This window comes from Falco punctatus (genome assembly GCF_963210335.1).
Source record: "Falco punctatus genome assembly, chromosome: 9".
Classification (NCBI taxonomy): Eukaryota; Metazoa; Chordata; class Aves; order Falconiformes; family Falconidae; genus Falco; species Falco punctatus.
In genome coordinates this window covers 8,978,222-8,994,362 of record NC_137589.1, presented here as the reverse complement: position 1 = coordinate 8,994,362, position 16,141 = coordinate 8,978,222, and the positions used below count along the sequence as shown (strand labels likewise).

At 39.2% G+C, this 16,141-nt stretch overlaps 1 protein-coding gene across 2 annotated transcripts in view; it reads left to right on the top strand.

Annotated features, from left to right (window-relative positions):
• Window positions 1-16,141, top strand: part of DLG5 (discs large MAGUK scaffold protein 5) — a 120,394-nt gene that overhangs the window by 72,728 nt on the left and 31,525 nt on the right. For both annotated transcript variants that reach the window (XM_080403208.1, XM_080403209.1), the window contains 6 exons: window positions 3,162-3,421; window positions 7,175-7,487; window positions 11,413-11,643; window positions 13,037-13,221; window positions 13,869-13,994; window positions 14,455-14,587. In XM_080403208.1, coding sequence (XP_080259334.1) covers window positions 3,162-3,421; window positions 7,175-7,487; window positions 11,413-11,643; window positions 13,037-13,221; window positions 13,869-13,994; window positions 14,455-14,587 — 1,248 coding nt within the window. The remainder of the gene's footprint in view (window positions 1-3,161; window positions 3,422-7,174; window positions 7,488-11,412; window positions 11,644-13,036; window positions 13,222-13,868; window positions 13,995-14,454; window positions 14,588-16,141) is intronic.

The following is a 16,141-nucleotide window of genomic DNA, read 5'->3' as shown; positions in this document are numbered from 1 at the left end:
AAAAAGACGGCTATTTTCCTAGGGCATTTTATAGGATAGGGCTAAATTTATACTTGCATGCTACGTTTATTTTTTGGAAAGAATAACCATAAAAAAATGAGCAATACAGATGGGTTTGGGGGGGTGCGTTTGGTTTGTTTTATTATTCTAGTGACACTAAAGGTTAGGGGAAAGATCAAGCTAAGTCTGCTTATTTAGGTTTGCAGGTACTCTTCAGTTAGAACAACAGGTTGATGAATATTTTTTACCTTGAAACAAAAAAAAGACAGCTTTTCAGGACTGGAAGAGGTGGGCATTTCAGAACTGTATGTATGTCTCCAGGCGACACTGTTCACACATTCTGAAGAAGAAAAAGTAAAAGTAATAGTAAGGAGCAACTGGTTTTATCAGGTCTGCGGCTTACCTACGGAAAAGTCTGATCTCTTAGAATAGTAACAGTGACATGTGGCATGGTTAAACCGAGTTATCTTGGTTAGCTGTGTGTAGGCTGAATCACAGGGCAAACTTGCAAGTCCAACATTAGGCTTCAGAAGTAAAACCTCTGTAAACCAGAATAATTATTTGCTAGGGTCGGAGGGGTAAAGGTCAAAGCAGCACGTTGGAGGTGCTGAATGGCGCTTCAGGAGGTGTGTGAGGGCTAGTGCGACGAAGAGCAGAGATTTGTATTTCCTTTTGATCCCTCCCTTTAATGTTGTCTCGAGATTTCTGCTGTGAAATGGTTTGGTGGCTTAGTTCAGAAGACAGCTGCAATGGTTTGCTCTGTAAACCTGGGCATAAGGCTTCCTTGTCCTGTGCCTCTGTTTCCCAGCCTGCAAAGCAGGGTTGTAAAACCTCCAGGAGAAGGCTATTGTATTTTGAGATTCTGTCCTGAAGTTTGAAATTAATTATCTGGCAGCACAGGAGGAAGATGAAGTATCAATGTCAGTATTTCTTAAAAGACGTTCAGTCTTGCATCAACATCATATTTAAGCCTTTGAAGAAAACTATGTCCATGACTCTCAGTGAGAAAGTTGTGTAACTCCATTTCTCAGCACGTCAGGGTGAATCATGGTGTCTTGAAAGGGCACCAAGAGTCTTATCTGGTCTGTGTCATTTCTCATCTGAATTAGTCTGACTCTGTGTTGATCCCTCTGACACGTTGTTTTGTCATCAGGTGTAGCAAAACCCAACATCTTGGCGGCCTCAGAGAGCAAAAGCTTTTGATCAGGTTACTCTTCATGTGGGATTGTCATGGATTTGCTGTGTAGCAGCCCATCAGCTGAAGTTCCTGCTGCTTGCGTGTGAGGTGTCCTGTCCAGGGCTGTCTCTCTTGGTCCGGCTGGGGCTAGTGACTTTTTCTCAGACTGGACTTAGACTGGGAGATCTCCCTCGCTACATGGTTTCCTCTTCACAGCCTTGCTGGCTTCCTCTGTCAAATCTCTTTTAGCAAGCTTATGCTGAATTCCATCCAATTTCTAGTATATTTGTCCTTTACTTTTTTATTGTGTTTTCAGCAAAAAGACATTCCAGATGCACTGTAGACCTCAGAAGTGGTTTCTTTCTGTTTGGATTCTCAACTACTTGGTTCTCAAACCTGTTCTCAAAATACTTTGGGAAGTAGTCTTCAGGAAAATGGCTCTTTTGATGGGTTTAAATCATCACGTATTTGCACTGTACGTGTGCCTACCTTTTGTCACGTTTAGCTTATCTGAAATGGTTCACTGCGGCATGCTGGTGGGTCCAGCCCTGTGCGGGGAGTGCTGCCGCATCCACTGCGGGCAGGGGGTGTACCGAAACAGCCGTGCCAGGCTCCCCGCACTGCAGCCTTGTACCAGGACCGCTGTATGAACAGGAACTTGCTGCTTTTCCATCTCTTGGTTAGTCAAGAGACTGGTGTCAGGCTGAAGAACTTTCTCTCTCTTACCTTGCCCCCCTGTGGAGGAGTGGTTCCCCGACAGTGATGGTTATCATCTGCCGCCTATGGGCAGTGAGTGGTGGGCAAGGAGCAGGCAGGCTCCCTCTGTCTCCTTTCCTTCTGGGCTGTAGGTTCCTCCTTGGTCCATAGGCATCCAGGTTGTTCCATGTTCAGGAACTGGTCCTTACCCTGAATATAAGGCACAAAAGAAGATGACGAGCTGATCTGTGCATACAGGGTAGCTGCTCTGTGTATGGTTTCAACTTCTTACAAAGCTCGTGTTTTCTGTTGTCTTTTCCTTCTAATTTTTTAGTACTTTTTATTTCCAGATAGGTAGGAATGTACCTTTGTACGTTGGTGTTCAGGTTGTATAAACTCCTGGCACCTCTCTATATAAAGCACTGCTGTTTCTTCCCACTGCTCCATCAAGGCTAATTATCAATTTAAAAGACAAAAACGGGAAAAAATGAGAATAACATTAAAAAAAAGGTAAAAAATGAAAAAGTAAGGCCTCATTTCAGGCATTTTTTTTTCCCTTTTGAGAAGGAAGAAGGACTAGATTTGCTGAAGCTCATTAGAGGCTTTCTGTTGTTGTTGCTGGTCATTCATCATCAGCGTTGCTATTTACAACAAGATTCTTATGTCGATGGAAATTAATTTGAAACTAAGATTCGGGTCAGACTTTATTCATGTTTAAGTGGATTTTTCTTTTTCTGTTCATATTTTATGGATAGCTTTTGAAACAGAAGCCTGCGGGTAGTTTTCAGATGGAATACTGTATTAATATTAAAATACATGCCTGTGTGTATAACATATTTAGGGTAGATTTTCTCCTCTTGAAGTTTTACATTATTTAATTTGTTCCTGGAGGATCCACGCAACCTGGCATGAATGCCACCTGGTGGTCATTTCCGAAATTACTGCTCTCGTCTTGGTCATCAGGGATTACCTCTTGCTAGAACTGCCAAGTCCTTTGAAAACAACGTGAGGTTTGATAACTGGTGGTAGCAATAACCATTAGAGATTTTCATGACCTTGTGAACTCTAAGTTGTGAGAAAGCATGTTTTTTGACCAGTTACCATTAAGCAGATGTAGTAATGCTTAGAGGAGGCTCGGTGTTTCCTTAGTCATTAAAAAGAATTGTTATTAAAATGAGTTACTGTATTTTTGTCCTTACACTGTTTCTTAAATATATATTTTAAAACAGATTAATTGGGCTAGTTTAGAAACTGAGTTTATTAATTCAGTTTCTGGCATTTTTTTTAGGTTATGAAGCAAAATGGATCCTCAGAGATATTAAATAAACTTTACGATACAGCAATGGACAAGCTAGAGGGTGTGAAGAAGGATTACGATGCCCTAAGGAAACGGTACAATGAGAAGATCGCAAGTCACAATACTGATCTGAGCCGCCTAGAACAGGCTGAGGAGGAGAACAGACGTCTTCAGAAACAAATTGACATGTTAATGAAGCAAAGGGACACAGCAATACATTTCCAGCAGCAATATTCGTCCTCTCTTAGAAGGTATAATCAGGTTTTGATACCTTTGAGGTGTTCTGTGAAGGCAGTAACAATTCTAATGTTGCATCTTTTTTTTTTTTTTTTTTTTTTCCCCTAAAATTTTTCTCTGGTGTATGTTATCTTGGTGTGATGAGTAAGTGTATGTTTCTATATAAGGTTTTCTGGAAGGTTCTAGAAGGTGCAATGGGGATGGTTATTTGGAGAAACAGTGCTGCTTTTGAGAAAAGGATTTCCCAGCTGGGCTTTTGGAATTATATGAGGAATTTAACCAGTGTCTGGCTCATGTGAGAAAGGGATATTTTGCCTTTCAAGCTGTGTTTATTCTTAGTTGTAGACGTAGGAGTCAAATACAACCAAAGTTTTGTTAAACCACAGACAGTGTTCCCAACAAACTCCTCAATGGTGAGCCCATCAACATATTTATCTTTAGTTAGACATAAAAACTAAGTCAGTAAGAGGATATAATTTCTGAGAGGTATTTAGCAAATGAAGATGCTCTCAAGCATAAGTTAACTTTTCACGATATTGCAGACTGTGTGGGACTCCCAAGACAGAGCTTTGAGTTGGCAGCAGTTTGCTGGATGCAGACCTCTGGGAGCCTTGCCTCGCTGAGAAGGCGCTGCTGCTCCGAGCAGCAAAAGTGCCAAAGCAAAAGGGCACAGATGCCATGTCACATGACGCTGAACCTCTCTCTGCTCCCCCCTGATAATTAAGCCTACACAGTTACCCATGTGGGGTAGGAGGAATGCTAATATACATAAGGACTCCAAAGAACATCTGTGGGTGTGTTGAGAATGTTTTCACTGACACAAGTTAGGGATAATACACAACTCCCACAGACCAAAGCCAAAACATGTTTTTTTCCATGTTCATAGACTTCTAGTATTTCAAAAAGGTGAGACTGAGCCTAGATGGTAATGTACACAAGAATAACATGTACGTAGTTGTGAAACATCTAATAAAGTCATAGGAGAATGAGTAATAAGATAACAAGTTCTGTCATTTAAACTACTGTTGATTCTTGGAAGCAAGGGAAAGCCTGACATATGCTACAAGAAACCCTGCGACCATGCTGATACATGCAGAAGCTCAACTTATTTATATTAAGGCTTGGTGATCTAAGTCTCCTTCTTGGGAGAAAGGCGTGGTTTGAGACAGAGCAGAGGTTGGTATTAAGCATTTGATGAAAGATATTCATGTTCCCGTGAACCAGTGATTCAACTAAAGTAATATAATTGAGCTTCAGGAATTCTTGCATTTTATTCAGTTGGCTTTGGGTCTGGACTTCTTGTTTTTACTTGTTTGTACTTATAGAAACCTTTTTTTGTCTTATGTTTATAACCTTTGTCCATAACCCGAACCATATTTCTCTGGTTGACTGATGAAAAATTTTAAAATCCATTTCAGATGTGTATACTTTTCAGAGTATAAGACTTAACAAACTTGTAGTTTGAGGATGAGTGGGTCATAAATGTCAGCACTACTATTTTTAGTTAATACCAAGTGTAAATACAGTCAAAATAGGTTTTAAAGAGAGCAGGAAGAGTGAGACTCCAGTGATGGTGCAGGGGTCTTTTTGAATTAAACTTTGGCCTCAAAAAATATCAGAAGCGTTCAATCTGTTTTCTTTTATCTATCTATCTAAAATACCATTATCTATGTTGTCACAGTAACACACAGTGTATGAATGCTGCCATGATGATTTAGTGGGTGAATAGTTTGCAGACTGGAAATTAGCTACAGCGGCTCCCTAATTCTGTGTGCTAAACCTTACCTTGCATGCGTGTGTCTGCGTTTTGAATGTGGGCTATGGCACGCGGACGGATCTGCCCATCATTTGCAGTTGCACTGAAGACAAAGCGGGGAGTCCTGGTGCGGGTTCTTTTCAGTATTGGTTGCTTGTTATAAACCTGTGCTTTCTGCTACCGACCCATCCAAGCCTGCCACTTGCATCCTGTTCACAACTGTTGTTACGAGTGAAAATGTGACCCAGCTGCCTGTATGGCCTCCCGAGGACCAAGGTGTGTCAGCTGGAACTTTGCTTTCAGGTTTCCTCAATTATCACTATTTAATATGAACTGTCACCTGTGGCAGAAACTTTTTTTCCTCCCTCTGGCCACTTCCCCATGCTAGTACGCTGCTTGTGCTTTGGTTGTTTGGTGTCGTGTGGGTTTCTTGGTTAATTGGTTTGTTTTGGGGTGTGTTTATTTGTTGTTGTTGGGGTTTTTTCTCTTGTTTTTCTTCCTTACTGATACTTTATTTGCTTGTCAAGCATTGCCTTACCTCTTTTCTCCTTCCCTCTCCCCTGTGTCTTCCCACTTTTGTCCTTGCTTTGACACCCAAACAGTTTTCAAATGTACTGGGGGTTCTCACATGGCGATAAGGTTGTTTGGCATAGTCTCTTAGATTTTCTGATACATCCTTGTTTATTCTCCTGTTGCTATACATTCTTCTTACCTGCACGCTCACACTTAGGAAAAGAAAGAAGAAATCCAGCCTGTAATAGCTTAGGTCTTCTGTAATGCCAGGCTGGTGATCTCTTAAACTGAAGAATTTCCTGAAAGGAGCAGGGTGATGGTTTTGAAATTACTGGCAGCTGCCTCAGTAAAGCTATGGCAATGCTTTGAATACACTGAGGCTTTCAAGGGAATATTTGAAATAGGGTTTACAGCTTTCTGTCGGGAAAGGTCAAGCAATGTGCTGGATTAGATGAGAAACTGCACTTTTTAACTGGGAGGGTGTGTGTGTGAAAGAGAACAGTCTGCCAGAGGTTTATGGGCATCTGAAATTTGGATAACTCTAAAGGTCCACCACGGTAGGTCCAGTGTTTGCATCAGTGGCATTTACCTGTGAGTGCTGCAAGAAACATGCAAGAAAATCTTGGTGTCCGGTTGTGGTAAAACACTGCTCTCAGGAGAGGTTTCTTTTCAAACCTAATTGTGAACTTGTGTGCGGAATTGTATTCCTGCTTTTAAGAATAGTTTGTCAATATAAACACAAAAGTTACTACTTATAAATGAAATAAAACTTATTAGGCCCTTTTTTTGGTTGAGCCGTACTTCAGTAGGTTATAGTGATGAAATATATATGTCTTCATCTGTGTTAACCGTCAAAAGTTATATTGTAAAATTTTAAGAGATTTAAATTTCAGATTCACTGAATGACGTACCGATGGAAACAAACCGTAATGTTTGAATTACCTGTTTTCAGTTCCACTGTCTGCATTTTAACTGTAAAATCACTTTTTTCTCTTCTATCCATTACCAGCCTTGTGGCGTATTTCGGCATGTGGAAGTTGTTTGGGTTTTTTGCAGTTTCTGCTTTTGTTTCCCTTCTCTCCACATGCCTAAAAGTATGTACTGGGAGAAGGAATTCACTTCCAAGATGAGCAGAGCTCAACACAGTAAATAAAGTTAAGCTTGTGCTATTAAATAATGGCAGTGGTTTGCGTTCCTTTTTAAGAATTTGTTATACATTTACTTTTAATATTTAAAGTAATTCTAAATTATTTCTGACAATTTTTATGTTTCAGTGCCTTAAAGAGGGTCTCTAATGTTCCTCAGCCTTTAGGAATGTTCCTGAAGCAATAATTAGTCTTAACTTTCATTTTGCAGCTCTGAGAGTACATTGTTTTAAGGTGGTCCTCGGTGGTGGTGTGTTACTAATGGATACATTCGGTGACACGGCCAAATCCTTACTGTATGAAAAAGGAAGACGAGGAACAAGTATCTTACTGGCATTTCTGCTTGGTTTTAGATTTGAATCGGTACAGCAGGAACTAAGCAACACCACAGCACAAAACAAAGAGTTGCAGAGAGAGATGGAGCGATTACAGTCGGAGGTGACAAGGTTCAAAACAATGCAGCTGAAAGCAGCAAAGGATGCAGAAAAATACAAGGAAGAAAGGGATTCAGTTTTCAATGAATACCGCCTCATAATGAGTGAGAGAGATCAAGTAATCAAAGAGGTAGATAAGCTTCAAACAGAGCTGGAGCTTGCAGAGTCCAAACTGAAGAACACTTCTTCTGAGAAGCGAGTGGCTAGTGAAGAGATGGAAGCTTTAAGACAGGTACTAACCTCTTGTTTCCATGGGGAAGGGAAATGAGTATACGTCGTTGATGCTAGGGTTAGAAATGTCTGACTGATTAATGGAAAATCGGAGTGCACTGCAAAGAGGAAATTCTGTGCTGATGTTTTCCAGTAGCAGTCCTTTTTACGATCGATTTATTAAGCTTCCATATTTGACTAGAGTACCCATCAGTTGAAATCTGCTATTCACTTGACTTAATCCTCTTCTGCTGATCATAAATCCTTCCTTTACTGCATTAGTCTTCTATGCCTTCTCAAGTAATGCTCTCTTTAACGATATAGCTCTAAATATTCATTATTTTTAACTTCTAACCTCTACAGGACCCACTGGATACTATCTCCTATGACTTAAGACGGTACATGATAAAGTGGTCTCAAATATTTATGCAGAGCCTGTGCTGACATGCATGTACTTACTCATTTGCCCTCCTTCTGCCTTTAAGTTAAAGAGGATGTTTTGAAGATTTTTGGCTAGAACTCAGGCATGCCTTGAAGTGTGTGGAACCAGAACTCTGTATTTTTCAGCCGTATGTTCTCAAAATGCTTATATCACAATCATGTTATAATGATGCTGTTAAAATTTCCAAAAAACAATTTGCTGCTCAGTTTCATTTCAGCTGACATGCATTCACTTGACCTTTTGGTTTACAAATCCTTAATTTAGCATGAAATAGATACAAGCAAATGTATTCCATTGCCTATAAATTTCATTTTACTTTTTTTCACAGCATTGCATCTGAAAAAAATGCCCTTTATGAAAAAAATTGAGGTGTGGAGCTTTTTTAGAATGAAACTGTTGTTGAGGGGCATAGTGTGGATTGTGACATATGGCATCAGAGGTTCTAAAAATAACTTAACTTCTGGTTTTAAGAATTCATAGGTTTCAACTCTGTATATTTGTCAGTTAAGGAATTGAGCTTCTGCAGTGAGTGAAGTTTTAATACGTGTTTCGTACCCGTTGTACCTTCACCGAAGCCATTAAGCCAATAGAAACGCCTGCCCCGGTTTCAGTGGAACCAGGGTAGCTGGTAAGGAATACTGATGGAAATGGCCACAATTAGCTCTTCTGCTCCACTTTGGTATATTGGTAATTCTGGGACGGTTAGTCATTTGCCAAAGTGCTTTAAGGGGCAGGAAATCTAAACGTTAAATACATGGGTATTCCCTCCCACTGAGATGATTTGAAGGGGTGTTCAAGAGCCAGAAAGAGCCTGGGACTGGTGAGCGAGCTGGTGGCAGGGCACAGATGTGCATTTTTCTTCACCCCCCTAAACTGGCCCACCAGAAAGCAGAAGTCACTGCTCCTATAACGTACTAAAAGGTGTAAACCAGCAGTCCTGGGAGCTTGCTTTCTGTTCCTGTAGCTATAACCCTTCTGCTTGTAAGCCAGTACGTTCCTGTGTCACGCAGTTCTGGCTCGCTGCAGCTGCATTCGATGTGTAAGGAATTTTTGAGTTCTGGCAAGGCAGATGTTTGAAAGGTTGAAAAAAAATTATTGATCAAGTGATAGATTCACTTGAAACAGTCTCCTGAAAGATGTCCCCATATGGGCATTAGTCCTGTCAGTGAGTAGTTGGTCTGGTGCTTGCCTTCGGCCTTAGTGGTCTTTGCTTTCCCTTGTGATGTATAGCAGCCTGAAGTGCCCCATCACGCAGCACCCACTGACTGATTGAAACAGCACTGAATCCATTTCGGCAATTTTAAATGTAGGTTTTTTTCTCCAAAGCTTGTGTCTGCTAGTCTACCTTTTGTGTCCCAAAGAAGTGCAAAAGCAACTGAAATGGAGAAGAGATTGATTTTTAAGCATTATGTGGTGAGCAGTTACCAATGAGGTCAGTCAGCCGATGTCCTAGTTAGATATTTAAGCTTTATTGGTCACGCATGCCCAAACATAATGGGTTAATTTACATCCAAAATGTACTAACAGTCTGGCATTTATCGATGGTAGAAGAAATCTCAGGATTTTGCACTATGGACAGTTTTGGATTAAGGTCTCATGAGTTCAGCCACTCAAAACTAGGGATTAGATATTCTGGATTTCCCCCTCTACTTTCCCCAGTGGTGTTTTTGTTTGGCATAATCTTTTGCTCCAGCAAATACTTAGAATGTCGTGTTTCATCTCAGTGGTAGTCAGCTTTCCCCTCTGTTTAATAGACCTGTTGTATTTTATCCTGCATTTTATCCTAATTGCACTGGTTTCATATGCGAGAACTTCCTTCAAACGTAAGAATTGCTCACAAATTCAGAATCACTCTTCAAACCAAACCACTCTGCTGGTTCCAAACAGAAGCTGCCCTAGGCAATGCCAAATGGCACCTTGCCCTGTGCTGTCACGTTGGGATTTTGTGCAAATGTCACAGGAAAAAGACAGAGGTGAAATTTTACTACTGACCACTGGAGGCAATGGCTGCTCTTTTTCGGGTAGTTTTTATTGAGCATGCTGGAATAAACTGTGGCAATATGTGTTTTTTCCAATCACCTTAAAGTACTGTAAATTCTTGTTTAATGAAGGGCTTGCGGAGAACTTTCCCTCTGCCTTGATACTTGATGACTTTCATCTCAGCTGTGTGCGGGAAAAGACTTAATATTTTTGTGTAAGTTTTATACACATACTTGAATGCACATTTTATATAGACTATAGTTAAGCTGTGCAAAACGTTGCTTCCAGTACTAAAACTTGTCTGCACCACCAGATGGGTCAGGGATTTCTCTCTTCGGCGGTACTGAGCAACGGAGGCTCTTATTGCTGTTGAAAAAACTTGAGTGCTCTGGTAATTGACATTCACTGGTCTGTTTAAAGTTCACAGAGTGAGTCGTTAATTCTAGTGCTTGTCTGTTAACTCTACAGCAAAAATAACTCTTAATATCGTCGCAGAACTGTTTTAACAGCCTGACTAGCCTTAATTAGATGCCGTATCTCAAAAACAATTATGGTAGAACAGCAAAATGCAATTGTCATCTGTGCTGTAAATACTGAATCTTATTTCTTGCAAACTGTAGAGGAAAATAGAATGAAAGTCGGTTTATGACACGCTTTCTTTTTATCCTTCAGTATTTGGAGCCTTTCCTTGTTTTGCTTTTGAGGTGTCAGCTGTCTCTGATAATCTTTCTGAGGTCAAAACATCAGTAGTTTCCAGCTAGGAGTGCCAATATGCAGAAAGACTTCTTTGTAGCCCTTGGCCGAATGCTTCTAGAGAGCTGGACCCTCTAAAAATTTAGTGGCATGAGATTCGACTGTTTCAATGCCTCATTCTTGCAATGGGAAGTCTAATTTAAACTATTTTAAATGGGCAGATTGTACATTAGAGCTACCTTTGCTTCATCTGTTGTATTACAGTGCAGTTGAATTCCACATTTAATAAGATGTACTGTCATTCTACTTTATGGCATACTGTAGTTTTATTTTTGAACATTTTGTAGTTGGCACACTGGAATCTTACCAGCATATGACTTTAATGTCCCTTTAAAACTTATGAGAAAGATACTTATATAGCTGGGTTGTCTAAATAATTTCAGTTTTATAAAATCGAGACAGTTGCTTAAAAACATATGCAATATATTCTTTCCCTCTGCCATATTTAAAGCCTTTTTCTAAAAAACCCGAGTCTGACTGGTTAATAACCTTCCCTCATTTAGGTTCCTCAAAACTGTGAGTGCTCCCAGATTCTTGCTTACTTTTGACATAGCACTGTGCTAATGTGATGGTGTGATATCTTTAATACCACATTTAATATTCTTTGCTAGTACTTGTATGTAACGTGAGCACAGCCCTGTTCTGCTCCCATCTTTCAGAACATTAGTGGTAAACTCTCTAGGCTTTTAAGATGTCAGTGTGTATCCAGTTGGAAAGATGAACTTATCTCCTGCTGTACTTAACCTACTGCAAATAATGGATCTTGTTTTAGGAGCTAAACTCGGCTCTAGTGGAAAGAGATCGAGCAATTTGTGAGAGGAATGAGTTGCTGGAAAAATACTGTCATGAAGTGAAGGACAAAGCTGAGGCCCAGAAGGAGCTTGACCAAGCTTGCAAGGATATAGAGACAGTGAAGGAAGAAAGAGATGTTGCCAGGAAAGAGAGAACAGAAGCTATCATCCAGAGAGACCATCTACTAAGGGAATATTATCAAGCCCGTCAGGTATTGCAAGTGTTCACAGATGCCTTCTTTGGTTTTGGTTTTTTTTTCCCCTTAGCTTCAACGGGTCAGTAATTTTCAAGAAATTTAGCGAAAGGTCTGGGCACATGGGGTGTCTTCCCCCTTGTCCTGGGTCACTGTAAAATACCTACTGTAAGTGCACATACGCTCTTCTCAAGACACAGTGACAAAACTTCATGTTTGAATGAAATACCATCATGCTTCATATTAAGTTTCTTTTTTTTTAACGTATTAAATTAAATTTGTAAATTTTTTAACATATTTAAATTTGTAAATTTTTTAACATATTAAGTTAAATTTGTAAAATTGAATGGCAAATGAAATACTATGATCTAGCAGGCGGCAAGGCAGTTCACTGCCTACTGGTAGGTAGGCTGCTTGCCATCTGTAACGTGCTCTTCATGCCTCTGACCTGCTCAGAGTGTTAGCTGTTGCTGATATTTCATAAAGGAAGTTAATTGAAGAGTGATTGTAAATTTTCTAATCAGAGGACTTTCTTAGTATAAACGTGCTATTCTGACAGTTTCTGTCTGGGTGGGTAGTAACCTTCTTATAATTCTGCACAGTTACCAGCGCTCTTGTGTGCGACACTAAACATCAACCCACATGCAACTGTAAACGCTTACATATAACATAGTATGAAAATGCATAGTACCACGGCTTTTATGCTCATGGAATAACTAAGGGATATGAAATTATTTAATATTAAACTAGGTATTTTGGGTTGTTTTCATTAAACTTGTGTTCTCTTTTCATTCAATACCGACCTTCTACCAGTACAAAAAAAATTTTTAGTTCTTCCTGCCATACTGATTTGCCAATCCCGAAAGAGTGTGTGGGGAAGCAATTAAACTGTTTTCAGTTGTACTGGGAATAAATCTTTCATTATGTTTGGTTCTTTATGGCCAAACCAGTGGGATTCTGGAAACTTGCGCTTTTTTCGAGGAAGCTGTCAGTTTGGGTGAACTTTGCTGTGACTGAGCCATGGACCTGATCAGGTGCTCACCTTTGGTGGATTCCACATGAGAATTGACATTTCAAATATAAATGTCTGTTTGTTGGACTGAGTGCGTTTTCTGATTGTCTTTTTCCTGCCAGTGGGCTGGAAGAGAAACAAAGGGTTCCTTGGAAATGTAAGAGACAATCAAAAGGCCAGACATGACTCTCCACAGCCTTTGGTCTTATTTATTGCAATCCTTCCTTTTTAATGTTGAAGTGAGAAGGTGAACCTGGGGTTTAGGGTTCAGTGCTGTCTTCTTTTTTTAATATAATTATAACTCATTTAGAGAGAAAAAAAGAGCCTTTGAAGAGTATTAATCATAATGATATGATTAATTGTGCCTGAAATACTTACCTCTCTGCTCTTTATGCCTAGATACAAGATTCTGCTACACTAGACATAGAAAGAGCAAACAAAGAAATTGAAATGCTTCGGAAACAATATGAGGCAATGTCACAAGAACTCAAGGAAGCTGTCCAGGAAGCAGAAGTAGCCAAGTGTAGGAGAGATTGGGCCTTTCAAGAGCGGGATAAAATTGTTGCGGAAAGGGAAAGTATACGGTAAACGAATGCTGGATGGTACATGAGTGCTTTTTGTAATGCCTTGCGTGCAGTTGATGCAATTCTAGGACTTGCTGGATTTTGCTAGCGCTTTCTTCAGCTTCTGTATTAGCTGTCACACGGCGATTTTTTGTAAATGTTGAGGGTACCTTACAAATTACTTTGCTTTGTCTGTGCTTTCGTACCCATAATATATCTCTAATAAATACCGTAGAGCCTAACAGTGCTGCTATGTAGGAACAACATATTATGCATTCTTTTAGGCACAATATACCTAATCCTGCTAGAGCTGTAGTCCTGCGAATAATTCTTTACCTGCAGGGACATTTCGCAAAAAGTAGCCAATGTATTTGCTATTAAACATAAGTAAGGAACTAAGGGAAGATACTTTACTAATTATTTTTTTTTTCTGCTAGTTTAAAGTAGGAATAGATTTTTCAAAGGGATGAAGAAACTTTCTGCTATCTTGACAAGCTTTCCCTTAAGAGCATATGTAATTTTTTTCTTCCTTTATAGATATATTTTTTTAGAGAGATCTTTTGAAACCGCTTTTTTAAATTTTTCATGAACTGTACAATGTGGTAAAACTAGTCTGTTACTTTGATAAGATTTGAAGTAACTACATTGAAACTTGCTTGCTTTTGAAGGACTTTGTGTGACAACTTACGGAGAGAGAGAGACCGGGCTGTGAGCGACTTAGCTGAAGCTCTTCGCAATCTGGATGACATGAGAAAGCAGAAAAACGACGCGGTTCGTGAACTGAAGGAACTGAAGTATGTTAGAGAAATGATCAAACTGCATGGAAGTTTGTGATAAAAACGTTGATTTGTTAGCTGTGTTTGCAAGTGAAAAATACACTGTTATAGCTGGTGACAGGAGGTATTCATGATACTGTGTGGGACCACTGCCTGTGTTTTCAGTTCTGGTGGGAATTATTGTGATGGGCAGGATTCTAAGCCGTACTGTCTTAACCTTTTTATCTTATTGATGAGATGAGTCGTAAAAATACTGCAAAAAGTGTAAGACTCTGTTAGAACAACACGTAGAAAATGAAAGTCAGTTTGATAGCAGCCCAAGAATACTGGAAAGTTGGAAGCATGTGGCAAATTTTTGGCACAGCTTGGGTTTTTGATTTAGCAAACAAAATACAAGCTGTCTCAGGATGATGACATTATGTATTAGTTTATTTAGAAGGGTTGTCTGTGTTCATAAGTAATTATTTTCTTTGCCTAGGGAGAAGATGGAGAATCAGTTGGAGAAAGAGGCCAGATTCCGTCAGCTGATGGCCCATAGTTCCCATGACTCAGCCATAGACACAGATTCTCTGGAATGGGAAACAGAAGTGGTGGAATTTGAAAAAGACAGAGTAAGTCAAAAACACAAACTGCATTGTCTTGCATATTGGACAGCTTTGAAGTCAATTACATCATCTTGATCTTGATAGGTACGATTAAAAATAAGTCTTTTTTATTTTTTCTTTTTGTTGTGTGAGGAGCCACACACACACACACAGAGGAAATGCGGTGACGTCTAGAAGAAAGTAGTTGGCAAAACCAAGCTGTTACACACAAGCTTTGCATTTTTCTTCGTATGAATTAGAAATAAAAATAATTCCTCCATCTGATCTTGCAGGATAGCCAGGTCCATGTACTATAAATAATGTTTAAAGTGAAACATTTAGTGTTCCTAAAGTTAGTGATTCATTGCAGAAATGGCAGTTTAAGGCAGCCGAAATGTAAGGTGTGATGGGAACACTGACATCAGAGAGCCCAGGCCTCTACTCTTACAGACAACATCACATATGATCTATGCATAAAATAGTTCAGCTTTTACATGAAGTTATTTCTTCTATTTTGCTCAGATGTGATAGTTAGACATTTTGAAGCATTAAAAGTATTTATTCATGATGAGCATATATTTTAGGGCAGCATTACCCTTCACCTTAAAAATCTGGGATCAAAAGAGATGCTAATCTCTCTTGCTTGTGTGCAGAGGAAGTTAAATCCTTTTTCCGTTTTGGCATATTAAATGAAGTTCTTATGTTTAGCTTTCCAGATAACCTCTACATCCTTTCATTATCCTAGTAGTATTTTTCTCCATTTCATTTAATTTTTCTTCGTTGTAGCCTAGAATTTTTATTTCACTGCTTTGTATGCAAGTTTTGTATGCTGTTCTATTTGAAATTTTTTGTTGGCACGTCACGTTGTTTGCTAATAGTAATTTCTTTCACCACATATAGAACACATATGTAGTCTTCCAGATTGTGCTTCGCTTATAACAGCTAATGCATATACCAGAATTTAGTTTTCATTCCTGAATGACAAAGTTTGTGATTTAAAGCTGTCAAATTAAATCCCTTTTTATTTTACTACAATATTTGGGGTCATCTTTTTTTTTTTATGTTTTTCCAATCTGTCTGTGATCTGATACTACATCCCAACGGACTTACTAATATGTTCCTTTTTTGACACTAAAAAATATTATTTAGTATTACTATATGTTGAAATCTACAGATTGCAAAGGCTATATAGACTGAGTACTAATGCTGATCCATCAGGACCACCATCTGTAAATCTTTTCTGGGATGACAATTTACCGTCCTCTTTCATCTCTTCTGACCATGCTTGTTCATCTTTGGATTTTGTGCACTGCCATTTTCTCCATTTTAACTGAGAACTAATAATTTCACTTTTCCATTGTCTGTAGAAATAGCAAGTCTAGCATATGCTGTACCTGTGGTAAACAGCACTTCAGCCCAATGAGTTTGTGTGCAGCTTTTTAGCTCTTTACTACGGAGACCGTTCTAGAAGTTTGCATTACTGAGATTAGATTTTGTCATTTGAATATACATCTCCCTTTTCTAAATGCAGGGATTACACTTGCTGCTATCAAATAGTAGTACTAATATTGTGCTAACCTT